Below are 25,580 nucleotides of genomic sequence, written 5' to 3' on the forward strand. Positions count from 1 at the left end.
ATTTTTATTATGTACAAACCATTCGAACAAGGGAGCAGGACATAACATTTTAAAAGTCAGACAAGGGTTCAAACCATCAACCGCTCTAACTCAGAACAGATTCTCTAACCATTACACTAGTTTGAACCATCAACCTCTCTTACTCAGAATGGATTCTCTAACCATTACACGACGGAGTCTGGTGCGTCTATTCATGTATTTCCCCACCTCCTTTGTCATAGATCCGCTTACGCCAGTCGAGCAGTGGTAGCATGTCAGAGGACCGGCCAGCACCGGCTGCACGTGACCATGTGGAGTTGTTGCATCAGAGCTCACGCAGCACTCTGATCTACGGGAAGAACAGTGTTCGTGTGCAGCCGGTAAAAAGGACTCGGTCCCTGATACCGTCATCTTACCTCCATTTTATTTCATTCACCACCTTCTCTTTTTGCCTGTAATTTTTGAAAATGCACTATACCCTTCTGTCACATCCACTCATTCCTCAGAGAGGTGACTTGGACCCAGTACCAGGATATCTGTCCCTACATCAGTCTGGGGAGCGGCTCACCCTCAAATGGACGCCGAACCAGCTCATGAACGGCAGTTTGGTTGAGCCAACCCCTGGCAAAGGGTACTAGTCATTATTCGGTATCGGTCATTTACACATGTTGTTCATGATAACCACAACGAGATACTGACACTGTGGGGCTCCTTCTCTTGTGTTAGACAGTGATTTAAGTGGCATAGTGTAAATGCTGTATTCAACCAGAGGGATGAGGTAGGAGTTGCACTTAAATGACTGTTATTCCTCCTTGTCAGACACCTAACCTGTCCACCAAGTTTGGTCAGAATTCGTCCATAACTTTTTGAGATATCCTGCTCACAAACAAACAGACAGACAAGCCGGTAGGTGACATGGGTGGTCGCTATATAATTGCATACGAGTCATCCAGTTTTTGACGGATCTGGCTGAAATTTTTTGACAAAGAGGTTGATTATAGTGCACATAAAAGCGCAGAAGCCGATTTTTGATTTTCGAAAAAAAAAATATATAAATATTTTTCGGATTTTTTCAAAAATTTCATCAGTCCAAAAAAAGTCCCGTTGCTTGGCAACGGTGGTATCCATAGCAACGGTACTCAAAAGCATACAACTAGATCCTGGTATGAACCTACCAGTCAAGTTTCATCAAAATCGGTTGACTCCTCTGGCCTCCAGAGCTGTCCATTACATACATACAGACATACGGAAAACCTGAGAATAACGGTAGTCGAGCGACCACCCAACAAACAGGGGTGAAAACATAACATCCGTCCACCTTTTGTGGAGGAGGTAATGATTTAGTTAAAAAGAAATGCACCACATGTGCAGGTGTGCAAATGGTTACCTGGTTTGAGAAGATGTGTAAATGGTCAGAAGCAAAGAAAAATTAGATTGGCTTCTTTTTCCAGAGACAGAGGACAGAGTACAAAACATATTCGGGTTCTCATCAGCCCTTTGGGAAGTGCCACTGGTGTAAGTGCACATGATATCGTTTGTCACAGGTCGGACATTCAAATTGCTTAACTGGCATGTTATTATATTGTTACGTCACAAATTGCCACGTCTATGTCCTGAATGTCAATGTGAGCATCAGCAGTGGTATCAACATCTACAAATGAGAATGTGTTGTAATTGCCATCATAAATATCCTGTGTCTTGCATTCAAACACCTCACCTGTACCATGTACCTGAAAACACTCCACACTAATATATATTCAAACGTGCATGGATATTCCGACAATAAGACAAAGGTTTGAATGGAGACTAGCAGATTTTGTTCAGTTAATATCTTACAACTCTGTCTCCCACAGTGCATTGAGGGATTACACGGTCACTGTCCATTTGGAACACATCGTGTACATACATTGTCATCAGAAATGTAAGTTTATTTTGCTTTCAAGTTATTGTCCAACATCGTTCATAATCGCACTCTGGATTTGCCTGTTAGTGGTCCCATCTTAATTGCTGGCTCATGATGCAAGGAACCTGAATATGTAGTCTCATTCCATATCCTATCTCCCCTCTCACTGCTTCATGCATCGTCACCAAACTTTGTAAGCATAATTACCTCTGCCACTGAAGGTGAATGGACGTTTTGTTTTTACGCCTGTTTACTTGTCTGTCTGCACGTGACCATGTGGATTGTCGACTTTTATCGGTCTGTCTATCCTGGTCTGTCTATCTGTGGGGAGGATATCTCAAAACGTTATGGACAGATTCACACGAAACTTGGTGGGCAGGTTGGATGTGTGACAAGGATGAATTGGTTAAATTTTGCTGAAGATCCGGATCCGGATACTAGAATATCAAATAAAGGACACGTCCAGAGACAAACACCACATGGGCGCGTCCGGAGACAAACATCACCCAGACATGTCTGGAGACAAACACTGCCCAGACTTGTCCAGAGACAAACACCACATGGGCGCGTCCGGAGACAAACACCGCCCAGACTCGTCCAGAGACAAACACTGCCTGGATGCATCCAGAGACAAACACTGCCCGGACGCGTCCGGGGACAAACATCACCTGGACATGTCCGAAGACAAACACCGCCCAGACGCGTCCGGAGACAAACATCGCCCAGACTCGTCCGGAGACAAACACCGCCTGGATGCATCCAGAGACAAATACCGCCCGGGCGCGTCCAGTGACAAGCACCACTTGGACGTGTCCGGAGACAAACACTGCCTGGGCGCGTCTGGAAACAAACACCACCCAGACGCATCCGGAGACAAACACCGCCCACCTGCATTCAGAGACAACCGCCACCCGAATGTGTCCGGAGACAAATACCGCCCAGACGCATCTAAAGACAAACACCACCCCGGTGCTTCTTGAGACAAACACCGCCCGGGCGCGTCCAGAGACAAGCACCACTCGGACGTATCCAGAGACAAACACTGCCCGGGCGCGTCTGGAGACAAACACCGCCCAGACGCGTCCAAAGACAAACACTGCCTGGATGCATCTGGAGACAAACACTGCCGAGACACGTCCAGAGACAAATACCACCTAGACATGTCCAGAGGCAAACTCCCTTCCGGATATATGTGCTGCCCGGATATGTTCGGAGACAAACATTTCCCAGATGCATAGACAAGACAACAAAACCTGGAAAGATCTGGCACACGAGGCCAACAAATAGTGGAGGTGAGACACGAGAAACCTAACTTGTGTACAATCTTCCAATAAATAAATATAATTTTCTGTGTGTGTGTGTGTGTGTGTGTGTGTGTGTGTGTGTGTGTGTGTGTGTGTGTGTGTGTGTGTGTGTGTGTGTGTGTGTGTGTGTGTGTGTGTGTGTGTGTGTAACACCAATCATACCAAAACTACTGGGCCAATTGCCACCAAGTTCGACCTTGTGGTGAACATAGGCGACCTAGTTTTTTTTAACCATTCATAATGATGATATTGCTTAATTAAATTCTAAATGATATTGTGCTGGCTTGTGGGCATGGTTTTGACGTCTCCGGCTCTCATTGGTTTAAACTCGCATATTACATTATGCCTTATGTCATTACTTTCTGTCGAACCATAATCATAGCTTCCCGTAAGTTTAGTTATTGTTATTGTAATTTCCTTAATATAACACTGGTCTGCGTCATTTCAGAGGTCTAGGTTTTCTCAACGGCTCCTATATGTTTTTTGCATGCTGAATTTAGAAATGTATCTCATTTCGCTCAATCAGGTCAAGAAGAAAAGGACAACCACTGGTCCTATCTCAATTTTAAGGAAAAAAAAATAATAAAAAATTTTGTTTTTTAATTAGAATTTTTTTAATTCAAAATCAGACTTACATTGACAGAAAATGTACAAACTATACATATAATGACGCACAAGTACCGTTAATGTGAAAATCAACATTAAAAAGACGAAGGAAAACAGCGACTGCTGGAGCGACTGAAGTTGGGTGTTGCCAGAAACAACGATTTATCTATATTTTTCTGAAATTGAAATGAAAGTAATTGAGAAGGCACTCTCTTCCACATTAAGTGTACTTGTGTGTCATTATCTATCTATAATTCCAGCAATGTATGTGTGTCTGTGTCTGTGTCTGTGACAGCTGTTTCTCGACAACCACTGGTCTGATCTAATTGAAACTTGCCAGGTATATTGCTGGGGACCTGAGGATGTGCCTTTTCAAGGTTTGAAATTAATCGGACAAGTGCTTTCCAAGTTATGACCATTTATTTACCAACCAATGACAGGAACCGTTGCTGTGGCCATTTCTTATCAACCAATGACAGGAACCGTTGCTGTGGCCATTTCTTATCAACCAATGACAGGAAGCGTTGCTGCGAAGGCGTGGCCGATGGGGGCAGAGAAACTCAGCCGCGTTCGCCATTACGGGTTTTTTCTCCTTTCTTCTCTTTGTGTTTTTCCTTGCGAAAAAGCAAAATACGTTGACGCTAATTGAATAATTGGCCAATAAAACTAATAATTTATCAAAACGCTGGCAGATCCAGCAGCCTCCGTATTCTTGCCCTGGACGAGGAAACAAAGAAGCGCCGTTTCCTCAGCAATGTTGTTTATGAAAAGGTTCTAACGAGATAAAGGTGTGTACATGGAGACAATTTTTATTATTATTTATTTATTGAAGAAAAATTGTTCTGAAAATAATTTATCAAAAAAAGTGCACAACATTTTTTTTTTGTTTCCAATTGTCAAAACGTTGTGGCCTTTGGAAGTGTTAAGGAATTCAGCTCTACTCAACATGCTTGCCAATGAAATACATCTCATTTTGGTGGTAAAAACGATTCACAACGACGAGTTTCCTTACTCATTGCTCTGCAGTCTGTATTCAACCCCTTCATTTGTCATCTCATTGACCTCATTTCATCTATCTATAATTCCAGCAATCTGTGTGTGTGTCTTTGTCTGTGTGTCTGTGTGTGTGTCTGTGTGTCTGTGACTGCTATTTCCTGACAACCACTGGTCCGATCTAATTGAAACTTGCCAGGTATATTGCTGAGGACCTGAGTATGTGCCTTTTCAAGATTTGATATTAATCGGACGAGTGATTCCCAAGTTATGGCCATTTATTTACCAACCAATGACAGGACACGTGCTGCGTAGGCGTGGCCGATGCGCCATTTAGTTACCAATCACAGGACACGTTGCTGCGTAGGCCGGACACGCCGACGATGACGTCACGTGCCGTGCCGGTTGCGATGGGGATCGATCGGTGCCTTAGTTACCATGGTGTAGGAGTGCCAAAGGTAAATGGCAGCGAATGTCATGGCAAGCAAAGACAGGGAGGTAAACTTGATTTTAATGTGGATTTTAATTAACCCTCTGGAGCCCACGAAATGTTCTGGGTGAACAAAAAAATCGACCCCTGGGGCTCTAGAGGGTTAACTCTGTGTGTGTGTAAGTATCACAGCAGTTGTTACTTCAATGCAAGTGATAATTCGTGGAATGCATGTGAACATTCCGTACGGGCACACACCACTTCCGGATAGTGATGACTTACTGTATTCTAATAATTTCCCGATTTCTTATGCGCATTTATAGATAAACACAATGCCCCAATCCAGTCGTCGTTTACGAGAGTGAAGGAACGGCCTGTGTTGTTTCTGGCTCGCGGTTTGAAAGTTTTTTTTGGGGGGGGGGTTGCACGTACGGGCACGCAAGAGCGAAGGAACGGCCTGTGTGGTTGTTTCTGGCTCGCCGTTTGAAAGTTTTTTATTTTTATTTTTTGGTTTGCACGCACGTACGGGCACGCGAGAGCGAAGGAACAGCCTGTCGTTGTTTCTGTCTCGCGGTTTGAAAGTTTTTTTTTTTAAATTTTTTTTTGCATGTACGGCCATACACATATGGGCACGCGAGAGCGAAGGAACGGCCTGTGTGTTTGTTTCTGGCAAGCGGTTTTAAAGTATTTTGTTCTTTTCTTTTTTTCCCCACGTATGGCCACGCGCGCACGTACGGGCACGTGGGAGCGAAGGAACGGTCTGTGTGGTTGTTGTTTCAGGCACGCGGCTTGAAAGTTTTTTTGTTTGTTTGTTTGCACGTACGGCCACGCACCTACGGGCATGCACTAGTATGTATAGTTTGTGCATTTTCTGTCAATCTAAGTCTGATTTTGAATATAAAAAATGCTAATTAAAAAAACAAAAATTTTGATTATTTTTTTTTCCTTAAAATTGAGATAGCATAAAAACTTGACCTTATTGAGCGAAATTAGATACATTTCTGAATTCAGCATGCAAAAAACATATAAGGACCGTTGAGAAAACCTAGACCTCTGAAAAAAATATTTCAAATGCAGCCCAGTGTAATTTATGCATGATAATTCGCTATTTTGATACATCACTACCCCAAACTTAACTTACCGAAAGTAAATATGAGGGAACGTTTTAACGAGTGGGTAGAGCGAATATGAGTAGTGTAGTGTACAGCAAGTGAACCTGTACAACACAGTTATTAACGTTTGCATGTGTCCATAGCATAGATGACTCGAGGTTATGATGCAGAAATTAAATGAAGAAATTAAGCGAATGTTCTTCCTTTGAGGGGAAGAGAAAAAAAGGAAAAAAAAAGAAGAAAAAAAAAGAATAAAAGAAAAGAGTAAAAAAAAAAAGGAAAAAATGACAACAAAGAATACAAAAAAAAACTACAAAAACAACATACAAACAAAAACAAAAAATATTTCCTTTCATTAATTAAAAACTTTTTGTTTTTTGCATTTTCTTTCTTGGATCTTGGGTTGGTGTGGTGTTCGCGCAGGCATGATGGGCTGAATGTCCTCCACCCACCTGTGTTCGATTTCCTTGTTGAAGGGAATGACAGTAAAAATGGCCGGACATACCGAGCTGTTTGGGTTACTTACTCTCATTTTCAAGAGGTTCCTTGAAGAATTGAGCAATCATATCGACAATTTCTTTTGGCTGAAAAACTACCAGGGTATTTATGTTTGGGTGGAAAGACTCTATGGTTGAAGTTTGAGTCCTGTTTACCACCCCCTCCGGATTGTGGAGTGTGGGATTCAACGGTTGGTGATCTTGTCCAACTGCGCCACTCTCCCTGACTCCTTGGAGCAGCCATTACCCCCACCCCCACACCGGTGCTTCTCCTGCCCCCTCCCTACCCCTTGGCCTTCAGGCTCTCCTGCCTCATAACTCTTAAACTGTCCAGCACCACCTATGTACTTCATTTGTACCTTCCAATTGATTAACGCAATGGGAGGGGGAGTCGTGTAGTGGCATAATTTTGCCTTTGTTATATTAATATTGTAGTGTCGACAGCTCAACTAATGTCGAGCTTATCGTGGCGAGAGGTTGAAGTCCCGTGATGTTCCGAGTGGCTCAACTCCTGTGGAGACGTTCCAGATTAATGGGGGACAATGTATGATATGCATGAGTCATGAAGAGAGACACGAGAGAAACCTTAAAGTTTTGAAACCCAATGGGTATATTTCCCGAACCGTGATAATAAAAAGAACCAGGGATGACTGAACTCAATCGAGAAGACGACAGCGGGTTGTGGTGAGGAAGAAAAGGAAAATACTGCATCGATAATAAATAATTATGTTGAAATAGGTGAAAGAAATCGAAAGAAACTAAGGTGCCTCAAACCGGACTCGGTCACAGATGGGAAGGGTACAAAAACCTGGGGCACCTTGCCTCAGACTTCAACCTCACCAACTGCCTCGATTGTCCTCTCTCCACCAACTCACCGATTAGCTCCTGCCTTCCCTTCCTCTTTGGCAATGCTCTACCTCTTTTTGGAGGTATCTATAACTCTGCCCCCCCTCTCGAGGCGGCGCTCCACCCCTCGGGAGGCATTCATAGCTCCGCCCCCCACCTCTTTCGTGCCAAGTCTCGCGGCGGCCCCTGGTAGAGGTTTACATAGAGGTTTGACACACAATTTCCTTAACCATAATCCCTAACTACGTATTACCACACACCACCCTCTGTGAGGTACACATGTAGACAAGACAATTCTTAAGCTGACGTTTCCCTATTTATACATCAAGATGGCTATCTACTCACACATTGATCATGCTACTCTGCACATTCCCATCTGCTCTATTGAAATATATGCCCTCCCCCACCCCCCCAACACACACACACACACACACACACACACACACACACACACGTAAAAAATATGTTAATATGCTTTAACTTTGGCTCATCTGGAGATTATTTCCTGTTTGGGGTTTCCAGTGGGGATTTTTGTTGGTTACAAAGAGGAACTGTTGCAGAGCAATAAAAGACCGGACTCAGAATTCAAACATCTTGGATGACTTTTCTCCCACACTAAAGACTTAATGAAAATGTACCGCCTTATGAAAAGTGGTATAAGGTGGATGGGCAGTGGGTAACAACATCAATACCCACATTCCATCCATCCATCCATTGGGACCATACTCTGTGTCGAGCATTGGTGCTGCCTAAGCAGTCTCCTTGGCTGTTGGACACAATCCTGGACAGGTCACCACTCCAACACAGGATACCAGCAAGGTGGCACTCATTTTACCGACCTCGGAAAGATGACAGGCAGTCAACCCCACCTGGTATTAATTCAACACCCGAGAGGGATTTGAACTCAGGATCCTTGGATCCCAAGCCCACCACCCTAACCATTAAGCCAACACCAAGCAGAACCCCCACATTGCAATAGAAGAATAACTAGGAAGGTACTCGGTGGAGCGCATACCTCCGCCATGCAATGCTTGATACACAAGAAAATATTCGGCCTAATACATTTTTGAAATATCATACTGTTATGTATATCGTTTGAGCCCTATCTCTCAATGGTGAAGAATCGCTTCAAAATTATCGGATTCGGATCTTCACCAAAATTGAATCAATTCTTCCTCGTCACCCACCCAACCTGCCACCAAATTTCATCCAAATCCGTACACAACTTTTTGAGATATCTTGCACACAAACAGACAGACAAACAAACAAACAGAAAAACAAGAAAAACATGTCGTGCAGAGCACAATACTTGCAAAATCTACCCCGCCCCCTCTCTCCAAAGGTTGCTTTTGCATACATCAAATTGTCCATTTCATTAAGATTGAAATTGACAATTTTAATAAAAACTCAGCTCAATCGGATGAAAAGCAATTTCTTTTTACAGATTGAAATTGATGATTTTAAAAGTTTGACCTTGAGTTGACCTTTGACCTTTTGAACTCAAAAATAGTTGCTTTCCCAATTCATTGATGGACTATGCAAATCCTGTTCAACCTTCAAGTTAATAGGATGTAAATTGACAATTTTTCAGTTGAAAATTGATTATTTTAGAAGTTTGACCTTGGGTTGACCTTTGACCTTTTGATCTCAAAAATAGTTTCCCAAATCGGTAATGTACTCTGCAATTGCTGTTTAATCTGCAAGTCAATCAGATGAAAATTGAAGATTTTTCAGATAAAAATTGATGATTTTAGGAGTTTGACCTTGACTTGACCTTTTGACAACAAAATTAGTTGGTTTCCCAATCCAGTGACGCAATATGCAAATCTTGTTCAAATTTCAAGTCAATCAGAAGAAGAATGACGATTTTAGAAATTTGACCTCAAAATAACCTTTGACCACAAAATCAATCGGCTTCTCAGTTGAGGCTACCTTTACAACTTGCTGAAGTTTCATGACGATCGGTTTAGAATTGTGACCTGTGCTTTAGCTGATAAACAAACACACAGACAAACAGACAGACAGAATAACAAAATTGACTGACCAATATACTTAAAAAATCTTCGATTTTGCAAGTAACAAACAGACAGAGAGGGGTGAAAACATAACCTCCTTCCACCTTCGGTGGCAGAGGTAATAAATGTCAAAAGGCAGGAGCAATTGTTTGTGGGTGTTGCCAGTACCATGCTCAGATGAGTTTGTAGCAGAAATCTGGTAGCAATGCCTATACCAGTGGGTCACTGCCATGTTCATATTAGTTGGTACCTTCCAAATAAGGTTGTGTTCTGGTGCGATGTCGGTGATGATGGTGGGCATAATGTCAAAGAGGACAGCCAGCTCAATCTTCCTTTACCTATTTAAGAAGAGTGGCCGATGCTACTATCTCTTTCAAATAGTTGGTAGAGAGGTGAACCGTGCATCGGTCTAACCATCCATTAAATTTGCCCGACAAAGATCACTGAAATGGCTGATCCAACTATAATTTGAGGCACCAACATTTTATCAAGGGACAGGTTATGCTGAACCAAACAAGTTTGATAATGCAAGCTCAGTAATTCCGAGTAGATGGTTTAACCATGAGCAGTAATGCCAAATCAATGAAATAAAATTTATCCTGCCTGTTAATGTTAAAGATGCCTCAATTATCTTTCAAAAAGCACATTGTTTGTCAATGCCTTGACTGTATTTTCTGCTTGGACTTCGTTGTGTATGTAATTAATACTACCTGCAGTCAGTGGGAGTGACATGATTTGGATATGGCACAGGCATGATGGGACAAATGGCCCCCTCCTTTTTAAATTTCCTTGTAATTCGCTCCCCCAACATTGTCTTTTAAATGGCTCTTAGTTCTGCATACATTTGTGCTCAAATCTTATGAATATCCAAACATTACTCTGGCCTTTATAAGATGAGTCTAGGTAAAATTTGAGATGCCCTCGTATGAGCACCGCCTGTTTGATGAAGCAGCTCCTCCTTGTTTGTGAATATTTGCCTGTTCGTGATGAAGGCAGTGAAAGTGTTCTCGTGCTGGTTGGCCAAGATGGTGTACAAAGATCTCCGGTTCATTTTCCTCCTGGAGGGCATCTGCTCTCATTTCTCACGTGCCTTGAGAGCGGCCTGGCTCCCAATGGCTGCTTCGATCCACCACTCTACCCACACGGTGATAAGGTACCATCACTCACCGGCACCTTATGTTGTCAAATATTATTGTTGTTCTGTAGTTTGAATCCTGGATGATTGTTGATAAAAGATAGAATTGCAAAATATATAACTTGGCCATTGGGTTACTTCAACAGGCAAGTTGTGTTCTGAAGAAAACTTTAAAACTCGTTAAAGAGGAGATTATATAGGGACGTTATTGAAATGCTTACATTTCGTGAAAAATTTTGAAGAAATGAGTGAAAATAATTTTCTTTAATTTGTGAAATATTTTTTGAATGAGAAACAGGAAATAGAGCATCAAGATGAAAAGAAGAGAACAAACTTGTAATTAACACAGGATTTCTCAACAAACAGAGAGAAAAAAAGTATGGGTGGTTAAAATTTCCTTTTGAAACAAGTTCAACTAGAAACATCCCAACAGCTAAACAAGCAGTCATAGACTGGTACTTATGAAATCATCAACTTGACCTCTGACCTTGTCTAATAAAAGCTGTCTCGAGAGAAGGTAGCGACGCAAACCAGAAGTTTCTACGATGATTCTGTACCAAACCATCAAAAATCGTAACGTCGACCGAAGCAAAAATCTCCATTTCTCCACGCAATTATTTAATATTATTTTATCAAAGTCACAAAACCGTAATATTCGGCCATCCACCAACAATCTTTACATAATCCGACGGCTTAGCAAGTCAGGCATGCAACGATAACATTTATTGGGATAAAAAATGACTTTTAAACACCATATTTATCGAAAACACCGTCAGCGCGCACACGGAAAAACTTTACGTGACTCAACGACGCCTCTGCTCGAGCGCGCTGCACCACGTGATGAGCCGTGACGTGGCGAGTGAAATATTTTTATACAATCTTAAAACGTCTCCAAAACATCCGATTTTACCAGAATTTCGACAACCCAGTGTTAAGCGTCCTGAGCGATCGCAAAAACCGAAGACAAAATTAAAATTGAAGTTAAAACGAACTCGTAACGTCGACCGAAGCAAAAATACTCCATTTCTCCACATGAATTTACGGAATTATGTTTGACCTCACTGTGACCTTGATCTTTGACCGATTTTGACCAAAATCTAATCAGCGCTAGCCATCACCCTCCTGAATCACGTGGTGTAAAGTGACATTGGTAGCTTCTTCCGTTCTCGAGTTATCGTGCCTACAAACAAACAAACACACACACACAAACAAACACACAAACAGATGACTGAAGTCATCAATATACTTACGAAATCTTTAGATTTCGTAAGTAGAAAAACCAAAAATAATTATTAAATAGTGTTCTCTATATTCTCACAATAAAGATTTGTTTAAAATTTCATCATAAAAGCTCAGCTGGTAAGTGAGAAAGCATCTCAAAATGCAAGCAGACCAACTAAAGAAACAAGAAAGCGAGGCTGTTTAAGCTGGTGAAGCTGGTTCAATATTTGGGTATGTCCTTCGTCCTTCCATCCGTCCGTCAAAAATGAAGAACAACCTTTCTCACCCACTGTGTATATTCTAAAAGGAAATTCTGAAGGTTTCGTTTTTTTCTCGGCTTTGCCTATTTCATATTAAAAAAATGCCAAAGTGGACTGCTTCCTTCGGACACCGGTGCGATTTTTCTTTTTTAAACCCGTCTGTCTCACGCTGCACAGCAGCAGACGAGCTCATACAAGCTATTTCTACTTGATGTACTACCTGCAACTTTGCCCTTTGACATTTTGACCCATTTAATAATGAATATTCCCCACATTCTCATAATAAAGATTTGTTGAAAAATTGATGCCAAAAGCTCAAATGGAAGAAAAATTATGACCTGGACAGACAGACAGACAGACTGGCAAACAAACAAGCAGTCATAGACTGGTACTTAGGAAATCGTGAACTTGACCTCTGACCTTGTCTAATAAAAGCTGTCTCCAGAGAAGGTAGCGACGCAAACCAGAAGTTTCTCCGATGATTCTGTACCAAACCATCAAAAATCGTAACGTCGACTGAAGCAAAAATCTCCATTTCTCCACGCAATTATTTAATATAATTTTATCAAAGTCACAAAACCGTAATATTCGGCCATCTACCAACAATCTTTACATAATCCGATGGCTTAGCGAGTCAGGCATGCGACGATAACCTTCATTGGGATAAAAAAATGACTTTTAAACACCATCTTTATCGAAAACACCGTCAGCGCGCACACGGAAAACCTTTACGTGATCAACCACGCATCTGCTCGAGCGCGCTGCACCACGTGACGAGCTGTGACGCGGCGAGTGAAATATTTTTTATACAATCTTAAAACGTCTCCAAAACATCCGATTTTTACCAGAATTTCGACAACCAAGTTTTAAGCGTCCTAAGTGATCGCAAAACCGAAGACAAAATTAAAATCGAAGTTAAAACGAACTCGTAATGTCGACCGAAGCAAAAATACTGTACTCCATTTCTCCACATGAATTTACGGAATTATGTTTGACCTCACTGTGACCTTGACCTTTGACCGATTTTGACCAAAATCTAATCAGCACGAGCCATCACCCTCCTGAATCACGTGGTGTAATTTGACATTGGTAGCTTCTTCCGTTCTCGAGTTATCGTGCCTACAAACAAGCACACACACAAACACACACATACACACAAACACACACACAAACAAACAAACACACAAACAGATGACGGAAGTCATCAATAAACTTACGAAATCTTTAGATTTCATAAGTAACACACACACACACACACACACACACACACACACACACACACACACACACACACACACACACACACACACACACACACACACGGCGGAAGTCATCAATGTACTTACGAAATCTTTAGATTTCGTAACTAACAAGTGGTCATAGACTGGTGTTAGTGAAATCAGTTGGTGCGACCTTGACTTTATGACGTCAAAAACAATAAGCTTCTCACTTTTGATTGGTCAACCAATTCAGCGACCCCATATTCAAATCCTGTTCAAATGTCAAGTCAATCGGTTCAAAATCGAAAATAGACGATTGTAGGTGACCTTGAGCTGTTCCCTTTTGACCTTTTGACCCAATTATCAATGAGTCTTTTCCATATTCTTATAATTGAGGTTTTTTGAAAATTTGATGACAAAAGCTCACATGGTAAAAAGAGTTATGGCCTGGACAGACACATGCACACACACAAGCAATTGCAAAACCCCATCTCACGCTGCAGTGGTGGGATGGGGCGGGCTCGTAAAAGGGACAGAAAATCCTCATTTATCAATGTCTGGACTACAGTACTTCTTTAATGATCCCAGTTATACCCACCTTCTTTGTGTTGGCTATGGGGGAAGTTTGGCCGAAGTCTTTCACGAACTGACTGTGGGGGGAGTTTGGCAGGGACTTACATTTGACTCTCGTTGAATTCGGGCAGGGATTTGTAACTGGTTCAGGATGCCATAGCTTACTTGCCTACTCTTCAGGAGAGACACCATGGGATCTATAATGTCCACCAACTGATGCTAGCAGAATAGATGCCCGCCTTATTGTCCACCTGAGGGATGATGCACTCATCGCTACAACTCGCTGTCTGTGAAGCACAAATTTGAGCTTATAATTGGATCGCGAATCGTACCCAGATGAGACATCTCAAAGGTAATTATTGCGCTACATCTGCACTTTCCTGTTAGACGGGAGTCCTCAATTACAAAGTGCAATTTTGTAGAAAGATTTTTGAGTCACAAATATCAGAACAATTTATTTAGTTGTTTTATTGTACAGCAAACCTCCCTATGCTTGAACATTAGACAGATTTTCATTCCACAATGTCGAAACAAACTATAGCACGGGATACCAACACCTGCAGGAGTCATTGACACCACATCTTGGACCTGGCACGGTCAAGTTTGAGTCAGTCAGTACAAAGGGAACTCAACGATGATGAAAAAACATGTATCCTCTTTCAATTTTTTTCTCAATGTCATTGGTCGTACTGCCCATTGACCAACCATTGCTGAGAAAAAAGTCCGTTTCAACCACGAGAACCATTTGTGGAGGGTACGAATGGAGTGGTCAAGCAGGAAGGAAATGGTTCTAGAGAGGTTTCTGCCACTTCAGTGTGCCACAAAGTTTCCGTCAGTTGTAATCTGCTCTTATTATGTTCCATCGGACCTTCGCCATTCAAAATTATCATTCCTGGGATTCACGGTCAATCTCAGCCACAGACAAAATTCCCATTTTAACTTAAGTGTAATGGATGTTCCATTCCATCACCCTGCAATGGAGCGGAACCCAATCCAGGATGTTCCCTGCCGTGCCAATGAAGGTGCCAAACTGTGTTCTGTAAAGGAGTTATATAGGCTTTGCACTCAACTGTTCTTGCGGTCTTACACAGGTTTTAAAACTAATTTACCATTAATTTCTGGATCCAGAAAATCCTGAGGGCCCCTTGGTAGTTTGGAAGTTTTTGTCAATCTGGTAGTTTCCGTGAGACTCGTGGTACGCTAGTTCCGTTCTGAATCTTTTTTGGGCCTTCAGTGGTTGTGAACTTTCAAATTATTTCTTATTGTTTTTGTTATTACTTTACCTATTATGTGTATCTTTAGGGAGGTACATTCCAGCGCTCACGGAAACGCCTTGTCAGGATGCCAGCCGCCATTGATCAGCCCGATCAGCCAGAGTTGGGCACAACACGGGCAGCCATGATGTCTGCCGCTACCGAAAAGATGGACTTCGTATTTCGGATCGTCTATCCGAGCCAGCGTAGCACTAATGGTGAGTTTGGTTCTTACTTCTGGGGTTACTTGAAACCATGAAGAGCTGCATCCTCTTATCTTGATTTTAAGTGTCTTAAAACTTAAATAAGTTTAAGTGGCTCCAATAATGAAGGTTTACTTCTTTATGTTTTTTATTTTATTATTATTATTATTATTATTATTATTATTATTATTATTATTATTGGTGCCTGCAATGTGTGCGTGCATGCTGTATTCCTCCTCACAAGAGATTATTGTATTCCTGTGCTGTCTCACAGCCTCAATGCTTGTCTTGTGTCATTAATAGTCAGGAAGTTGGTGCTACTGATAGCATTATTAGTCAAATGTTAGTGTATTCAGTACCATCAACTACAGCAGATTTGGGGGAAAAAAAAATCAGGAGGCAAGATTTTGCATTTGGCTAGGTCACACACATCCTTCGGAAAGTACCCTTTGATCGTTAACGTCCACAATGAAAATGCAAACTATAAAGCAAGGCTAACATTCTCAGAGAAGGATGAGATATACTCCATTATGCGGTTCTGGCTGCTAAGCATCAGTAAGACCGTTTTTGGTGAAGCTAGTGAAGCTTAGTAGAAGCTTTAAACGTTTTTGGTGAAGCTTAGTAGAATTTGTTGGGAATCGAGTCGAGACCAAATTCAAATGTCAAGCTACCACGAGTTTGACATTCTTCGTTGATTTGCATGTAGGAGTTTGTCTCTTCGTGGCCTTGCTATTCTGCGCAACACTCAGCCTTCAAAGTACCAGATCATCCCCTGTGCTCTGTAACTGGTTTACTGCGACAATATTGTCTTCTCAGAGTACACATTAAAAATGAGAAATGTTGCAGCATAGTCATTATGGCTCTGTTCACCCCCATTGCCTAGTACTATGAAATTTTATTTGGTCACAAAAGCCTGGATAAGCTGCAAAGACAGCCCAATCAATGTCTGTGCTTCCGAGTCCACTGTTCCAGCGATAATTTATTTTATATTGATGTGCCCTGTGACCTCCCCTCTCCCCCTGTCTCTGTACCATGGTCCCTCGACTCCCTTCTTATTCTCGTTGACGCAGTCATTATCATTCACCACTATGGCACGACCAGCAGGGCGGGCAGCAGCTCCATGAGTAGTGGTGATGAAGAACAAGAGCGCGTGGCGATGGAAGCCTTTTGGGAGGCTAGGCAAGGCGGGAGGTTCAACGCCGGGCACCCAGCCGCTCCCCTGGCACACACTTTGCAGGATGGCTTCCTACTCACAGCCTTTATTCCTCCACTGTTTTTGCCACCCCCTCCAACCAACAAAGTGCCTTCCCTCTGTAAATACCTCCTTGCTGTCACTTCATTCTATGTCATACTGATTCATTCCGCCCACTCTACGACCTTTCCGTAAAGGCTTGCCAATCTGCTTGCCTTGATGTCTTTCACTCTTTTCATTCTTCACTCCCATCACCAACACCTGCTTCAATCAGATCATTTAGTTTGGATGTTTTTTTTATTTGCTCCCCTGGATTTGCTAACTGCGATCACAGTTAAACAGCAGAACATTCTTTGCCAATTAGGTTTTCAGGACACATCGACCGGGTGTTGTCCGAATTACCGCGTCTTATTACATCGTGAGATGTACAGGGTAGATGTTGAATATTTCTCTCAACTAAATGCTTCAGGGGAAAAGTTTTCATTTTTTAAATTAATTTGAGGTGATTTCTGGAGGAAAAGCAAAGTCCCAAGTCGCATTGTTATGATGAACACACACCTAAGGAAAAGCACTTGGACCTTTAGTTGATGAAATTGACGAGTGCAGCCAAACTCCTCGACATGGCACTGCCTTCGTTTGTTTCATCGTGGCCTTGTCCTGCTGTTGTGCCTGTGCATGTCTATGCAGGAAGCATGTCCATTATTCCAGTTATTTGCCTCAAATCGCTCCTTCAGTGAGGGATTGTATTTGTCCTATGGCATCAAAATCCACATTTTTTTAATGTCTGCAAAAACCTTTTCTGCCTCAAATGTCAGAGTTGACTTTACTCTTGCCAGGCACATTTGGTGCCAGGTATACTCTTCACCTGGCAATAATTCGACTTTGTCCATTTTTATTTGCTCTTTGTTCAGTGTTAGTCCATTTTTCATTTTTTGATGAAGGTGAAGTTGCTTGTTTTACCCATTTGCAACATTTTCGCTCCATCTCGAGCAATTCTTCCATTTGCTTTGCTATTCCGCCGCTCCGAAGCATGCTCATTTCAACAAACCCATACACCTTCCATTAATATCGTCCCCCCCCCCTTTTGGTTCCACTCTGCCCCATTATGCTTTGGTCCCTACTCTCATGTGAAATCATCTAAACGCTTCCATGCTCCTCTCTTGTTTCCGCCACCTTGCCTGCTGTGCTTATGCCTGGCATTCCTAACTTTCTCTTAGCCAGTGTGAAGGGCAGCGGCTGGGGTGGTTCCCTCTTTGTTTAGCAGATGTTTGAAGAGACACTTAGTCACTTACAAAGATCTAGGATTTCTCATAATACCTGAGAAGTGTTTGTAAGGGGAGTAGGCCATGTGCTCATTTCTTTGGTTAAATTCCAATTTTTTTTTTTTTTTGCTGCGTCAGTCCTCCCAGATAGACCTCGCTTTGAGATTCTCATTTGGGTGAAGTTTCATGAGAGAGTATCGCACCTTTAATCATCAGAGCCTTTTTGGGTCACCTTAAAATGGTCTTTGCTCAGCCCAGAGAGTCATCACCCGGCATCCGGTATCAATATGTTTATGACTTTGTTAAATTATAAACAGATCAGCAGTTGGCTTTTCTTAAGAGATGATCAATATAATCGATATCACTATTTGACTCAAATACCACCAAGAATAATGATATTTGATTTATAATTGCAATTGTAATACAAAATTCGATGGAGATCCAGCAAAAGCCCAAAGGTTTTTACAACAGAGGTTGAAGACACCATCAGACCATTCTCTCCATTCCACGCACGTAAACCTTACCTGGTGTTCCTGTGGAAGTTACCGAAAAAGTGGAGTGTCTGGTTAGAATGTAGACCCTCAAACCTAACTGAGCAATGTTCTCACGTTTGGAGACCAGGTTGCTGGTTGTATTGGTTCCAGAGGCAACACAATGTCACCGATGAGGTACCACCAGGTCAGAGCAACAATGTAATATTTGGCCATGGTACTAACACACTGGCCTGCTCCTTTTAAAAGGTACTGTGGGATCTGTAATGTCCTGATGGAACATCAAGTTTAACACCCTCTTCGAAGGATGATGCACTCTTTGGTGCAACACCCAGCCTTCGAAGCACCAGATGTTTATTGTGGGCCCGGGGATGAAACCCAGACGAGACAGGTCAAAGTTATACAACACCTCAGAGTTATCCCGTGACTGCTCACAGGCTGGCCAGACATGTTGTCTGGTGCAGCTTAATTTGGCCTAATATGTCCCAAGACCAGACATTTTTGACCATGATTAACCAAAGCCAAATTGAACCTTGTGGAATAGCCATGGTAGTGTAATGTTTGATGAACAGATAGGATTCTGCTCACCGTGATTAAAAAAAATAAGTTTAAGAGAGTCATTTATGAGGGATTTAAAACATAACTAGTCACATAGACAATTGTTTGTCAAATTGAGCTCAACATCACAATGGTGTTTTTTGTTTTTGTTTTAATTAAGTACCATATTAATAGGATTGAAAACATTCTGACACCACAAAATGCCTTCTTAGTTTTTTTTTTTTCCTGTGGTGTATTTGTGAGACAAAGAATAATCTCTCATGCATGTACAACTTTTCGACCATCCATCATCATCCACCCTGGTTAGGCCACACCGATAGGTTTGTTTCCTTGCCAATCGGTGTTTTACCCTCCTTTTACGCATTCCACAGCATCCCACAACGACGTCGCTACGGCAGGGACTCCACTGCCTTGGCGGCTGGAAGGAGCCATGGTACCCGGACACGACTTGGGTGCTACGCAGGACATAACAGTTCATGAAAGGTGACATTTTTATTTTCATTGCGACAATACCAGCTATGGATTTGCTTGTTACCCCATGCGAGCAAAGCGTATGTGCGTACGTGGCTGCATTTTGTTATTCCTTTTTAAATTAATTTTCTCTGCAACCGCTTGTCGGATTGACAATAAATTTTTCCCATAGGTGCGACGACTCATGTAGAATAATTTACTCATAATTATGATGTCAAAGGTGATGTGGTGTGGCAGCCATGTTGGAAAAAAAGGAAAAACTTTGGACCTCTGTATCTCCAAAACCGCTCCATGGAAAAAATTGAAATTTGGCACATGTGAAGTACTCCTCATGGGGAATAAGTGTGATTTTTTTTTTGTATGAGGTCATAGGTGCCTTCCTTATGAAGTCATAATTGCATATGTATAATGCTACATCCAATCAATATGAAAAATTTTGAGGGTCATCAAGGGATAAATTGGTCAGCAGAAAAAAAATGACATCGTCATCAGTCCCATAATTCGGCAGCCATACAAAAAAAAAACCAACAATCTTACTCAATGAAATGGCTTAACAGATCGAGATGAAACTTTACAGGTATGACCACCTATCCATGAGGAACAAAACATTCCCACCTCGGACATCATAGGTCACATGGTTTGGCAGCCATGTTGGATTTACCCTAAAACCTCTAAAAATGCTCTTGTCCAGAACGGCTGGACAGATCGAGGGGAAACTTCACACACATTTTCCCCAAGCCTTGGGGAAATCAGGATGTTCACGAATAATTGAAAAGTCACATGGTTTGGCAGCCATGTTGGATTGAAGGAAAATATTTTTAAAATTCCCTCTCTTGAACCACTTCATTGATCGATGTGAAACTTTACAAATATCATGTCATACCATTGCTGCACATAGTGTACAAATGATGATGTCATAGGTCATGTGGTTTGGCAGCCATCTTAGATAGAAAAACATACCTTATCCGATTCACACAAAACTTCACAAACGTGATCCCTACCCAATGAGAGGCAGAGTGTAAATTTATGATGTCAGAGGTCACATGGTTCGGCAGTCATTTTGGATTGAAAATAAAAAAAACCTTTTAAAATCCTGTTCTTCAGAATAGCTAGCTTACCAGGGCAATCTAAAACGCAGCACACATGATCTACTAGCCTTGGCATTCATAAGATGTGAATTTTATCATCATAGGTCACTTGGTCTGACAGCTATGAATTTTTTAAAGAATAAACCTTTAAAAATCTTCCTCTCCAGAACGGCTTGACAGATCAAGGGGGAAACTTCACCCACGTGTTCCCCAAGCCTTGGGATACTAGGGTGTTCACAAATAATCATAATAATTAATCAGTCACGTGGTCTGACAGCCATATCGGATTGAACAAAAATCTTTAAAAATAAATTCCCCCCTGGACCGCTGCATCAATCGATAGGGAACTTGCAAATTATGATCTAGTAGTGATGGGGAATATATATTTTAAATTTCAACCTGGTCTGGCAGCCAGAAGTATTATTTTTTTTAGAATCTGCGTTCGTTTTGATTATTTTTTTAATCAGGCTCACTTGGCTGCGCCTGGATGGGTTTGAGGGTAGAGGGAGTAGTAGCTAAAACCCAAATCCTATCCAGATTCCTCCTGATGACTTCATCTTTGCTTTTTGCTTGTTCGGGTTCCTTCTGATGACTCCAATACAGTTCCTATTTTGTTTGGTTTTCCATTTAATCTGAATTGAATTTAAAAAAATCCCATTCTGAGTTCAATTGAATAAAAAGGATGTGACATGTCAGGTGTCTGATCAAAGCGGGACATCTTGGTACCCAGTCATCACTGCCAGCATTTATAAAGTGGCAGGTGTAGTGTTGAGCGTTCATTGAAAACTGTTCAACAGAGGAAATTTAAACTTTACCACATGTTACATGACCATTTAATATTGCACATATTTATTGGATGATGGCCTCCCCCTCAGAACTTACATGGTGAATTAAACAAAGCGTAATGCCCAGAGACAATATCACTTACTCACGTGAGAAATTAGAATCATTGTAATCGCTTCAGCCTTTCCTGTGCTCGAAAACAAAGAAGAAGTCCAATTTGGTGTTTTAACAATCTCCCGATTTATACTTTAGCGATCTATTCTGGAGTCTTTATCAGCCTTGGTAGTTATGAAAACACTTGAGAACGAGAAGAAAAGTTGCTTTGTAAAGACTTATGAATGTACTCTATAGCAGACTTTTTAAAGTGTAATTTGTACACATTTACCAAATAAGTGTCGAGAGATGCAATGACAAATTTGCCACCAGAAGAGTTGGCTCGCACCAATTCCTTCTCAAGACAGCACGGGATATGTATTCCATGAATACCATCTCGTTTGTTTAGTTATTTATTTATTTATTTATCTTGCCCATTTTTTCATTACCGTGTATTGTTTTTGATGTTTACTATATGGTTAGCATTTTGACAAAAATTTTGGATCACCATTTTGAAGGTCTGAAAATGAAAGGACCATGGGCTAATTTAACATGGCTGAGCAGCAATGTTTATGATTAATCTTCATTTCGTGTGTAGGACATGGCTGCAGGTTTACATGATCTGCTGGGGGGGACAGGAGGGGGGAGGGTACGGTGGTGCTGATGTGATGTGCCCCATATAGGTTAGAGCAGGCATTAATAATTATTCATTCAGGATGCTAGCAATAATTCACCCATTCTTCGCAAACGATACTGTGGGATATTTAACATCCACCAATGACCAGTGATGGTGGGCAGGTCCTCCGGTTTAACGTCCATCTGAGGGCCGGTGCACACATTCATTCCTTGCTCTGCATGCAAAACACAAAGTTGAGAGTTTATAGATGGACTGAGATTTTAAACCAAGAAAGACAGCTGGAAGGTGAGTGTGCATACCTCTAGTAGGGTATCCTGCCAGTCCTTCATAAGGCACTTATGGTAATGATACACCTCTACTCTGTAGTTTATGGGATTATGTTGGATACCATATTGGGGTCATCCAGAAAGCTTTTACCAGTATTTATGTCACTTCCAGTATAATGAACTCAAGATAGACAACATCACTGCACAAAATTTCAGAAATAATGTATTAATTTTTACATATTATATCACCAGCAAATACCACTCATTGCTTAGCTGATGGGAATACTAATGGAGGGGGGGCAGAGAAAAAAGGGAGAGAGGTGACAGAGAGGGGTGTGAGAGGAATAGGGGTGGGAGAGAGAGAGGGGTGGGAGAGAGAGAGGGGTGGGAGAGAGAGAGGGGTGGGAGGGAGAGAGAGAGAGAGAGAGAGAGAGAGAGAGAGAGAGAGAGAGAGAGAGAGAGAGAGAGAGAGAGAGAGAGAGAGAGAGAGAGAGAGAGAGAGAGAGAGAGAGAGAGAGAGAGAGAGAGAGAGAGAGAGAGAGAGGAGGGTGAGAAGGGGAAGTGAGGAGGGGGGCACGGAAAGAGGGAGCTCGGAAGGAAAAGCAAAGAAGGGGGGAAGAGCGTTGAAAGGGGCCAGAGTGATGCTTCACCACATGTCGCTATACACTCCGGGAGATAGTGGGTGGGAACAAAGAGATGAGGTAGCAAGGAGGGGGAAGTGGGCAGTGGAAGGGGGTGTTCTGGACTTGCGTTTGGTCATGGGGAATTGAAGGGAAGGAGGTACTGGATGTCCAACTTGCATTTGGGAGTGGGGTTTGAGGGGAAGCGGGGGAGGGGGGATGGTCCTATCTGCCGAAATTAGTACAGGATTGAACGAAATGGGGTATGTTAAAATATCATGTTAAAACATGATACCAAAATCACCCGTCACTTTCAAACAGCACGTACCATTTTGAAAGATATTATAACATTGAGGTATGCGATGTTATTTCGGACAAGCAATATGCGTTGTATACGATTATAACATTGAGGTATGCTTCCCTTGAGGTATGCGACTCGAACTACAACTGCCAGCCTGTTTACCTGCTCTGGTACTGGATCTCTCCGAAGGAGTCATACACCATTTAGAGACGCTTGGAGTGCCAAATAACATAAGAACCAGACAAACAAACATCCCTTGAGTAGCCAGACCTGCCGCAAAGCCCAACCCCGCAGTCCAAAACTTGAAACTCTGCTCAGGCCTAGAGACCTTAGAGCCCATCACACCCAAGTTGCAATGCTTATAAACTCCCAGAGACACCAGTGTTTTGTGCCTTTTTTAATTTCAGAACACGTTTTACAACCAAAATGCGATAAGTCCCAGAATCTTTCAACCTGAGCCGAATCCCAAAATTCAAACCACGGGATCAAACCCAGCAGCAGTCCTGACCGCCAAAAAAGTGCCCATCCACCCAACCCGCACACTCCCCGACACTCCGGGCTCAAGACACAACACAAACACCACAGCACAACATAACCACCTTCAAACCACAATACAACCACCTGTGGGAACTTATCACAAACACCTATTGTTTATCACTTCATCAAAGTTGGAAGAAGGGTGAGAGACAGAGGAGAAAGAGGAAGGAGGGGTGGGAGCAAGTTTATAAGCATTGCAGTAGTTTTAACTTTGAAATTCGGCTCAGGTTAAGAGATTCTAGAGCTTATTGCATGTGCAGAAATTAAATAAAGGGTGAGAGAGGGAGGAGAGAGAGGAAGGAGGGTGGGGAGCAGGACAAATGAAGAGATGGGGGGGGGTGGTGGGAGTGAAGAGGTGGATGGAGGGAATGGATGGATGGTGGAATGGAAGAGGTGGATGGATGGGATGGAAAGCAGATTCACAGCAAGTTCCACAGTTGTTCATGAACACACAATACTCCATTCTCTCAGGGTGAACACAAGGTGTAAGGAATTAATGATGAATGAATGCGTTCCCACCTGCCATTCCTTTGCCTGCCATTACATTCCCTGGAGCATCTGCATTGAGCTTGGGTTTTGGCAACAACTCTCCCCTAATAACCTTTTAAGAACTCCACCAGGGGGTGCTTTTCCGGGCATCTCAGGGTGGTGTTCAGTTTGACAGTTCCGAGGTCAAGGTTACATTTTAAACTTTTGTCAGATTTAACTGAGACAACTGAACACACGTTTATATATGTACTTAATTTACCTTATCACCTAAAATTGTCTTGAATGTCAATTTGTAATTTTATTTTCAAAAACAACAGCTGTTATAAAAAACAAAAGTCATTTACACTGCCATCTACTGTCTCGCCCTGATTTACAAGCATCCGTTTGGTCGATCCATCTTTCCATCCATCCCTTATAACCATCCCTTCCCTCCGTCCATTCCTTGACTCCATTCCTTCCCTCTCTCCATCCATCCGTTGATAAGGAACAGCAGGCTTGGCACTGTAAGACACCATGGGATGCAACACAAGTAAGTGGGGCCTGAACTTTGTGCATCGATTGATGTATTTTTGATTGTGTTTCGCAGGACAGTTCATAGTGACAGTGCGGGCACTTTTGCCGTGTATCGCCATTGCTTGCAAACGAACATTCAAGCAGCTTTCAGAGCACTCACCAAGTGGCTTAAGCACTCAAGCAAGCACTCCAAAGAAACGGTTCACAAGGAACGGCAGGCTTGGCAAGCAATTCGCGATTGTTGATTGGTCATATTTAACACCAAGAGTGTCAAGAGTGTCAAACAATGTCCAAATTGGACAAATTAACACTGTTTTTTTTTTAGCAGTCAGAACTGCGGCTAAAGCCGCTGTCACACCTTGACGTTTTAGCCAGCGTATGGCAACGTATCAAAATGTATGTAAAACGCTGGCGTACGCTGAACTATTGATGTTTTTAAAAAGTTTTTGGCGTATTCATAACGAGTTGGACGTATGCATAACGTATTAGTAACGTACACAGAACATTTCGATAACTTATAGATAACTTATACCAACAAATGCTTAGCGTGTTGTCGGCGTTCACAACCTTTGCCCAACGATAGTCTAACGTATGCATAGCACACGGCAGCGTATCGCCGACGATCACGTGGCGTAGCCTATTAAAAGGCTGCCGCTCGACAATTCAAATCATAACCGCACTAGACATCGAAGTGTCAAGGCCCTGTCACACCTTGACGTTTTAGCCAGC

The 25,580-nt window shown here is 42.2% G+C and overlaps 1 protein-coding gene across 4 annotated transcripts in view; it reads left to right on the forward strand.

The window, feature by feature from the left end:
* Positions 1 to 25,580, forward strand: part of SGSM2 (small G protein signaling modulator 2) — a 171,594-nt gene that overhangs the window by 59,719 nt on the left and 86,295 nt on the right. For 3 of the 4 annotated variants that reach the window (XM_085878954.1, XM_085878956.1, XM_085878957.1), the window contains 7 exons: positions 222 to 359; positions 486 to 610; positions 1,833 to 1,900; positions 10,678 to 10,838; positions 15,397 to 15,565; positions 16,621 to 16,863; positions 19,425 to 19,536. In XM_085878954.1, the coding sequence (XP_085735080.1) occupies positions 222 to 359; positions 486 to 610; positions 1,833 to 1,900; positions 10,678 to 10,838; positions 15,397 to 15,565; positions 16,621 to 16,863; positions 19,425 to 19,536 (1,016 nt within the window). The remainder of the gene's footprint in view (positions 1 to 221; positions 360 to 485; positions 611 to 1,832; positions 1,901 to 10,677; positions 10,839 to 15,396; positions 15,566 to 16,620; positions 16,864 to 19,424; positions 19,537 to 25,580) is intronic. The other variant, XM_085878955.1, reaches the window with a different exon arrangement.

The sequence above is a fragment of the Eptatretus burgeri genome, chromosome 4 (genome assembly GCF_056783735.1).
Source record: "Eptatretus burgeri isolate ZD-2024b chromosome 4, Ebu_testis_v1, whole genome shotgun sequence".
NCBI classification, from domain to species: domain Eukaryota; kingdom Metazoa; phylum Chordata; class Myxini; order Myxiniformes; family Myxinidae; genus Eptatretus; species Eptatretus burgeri.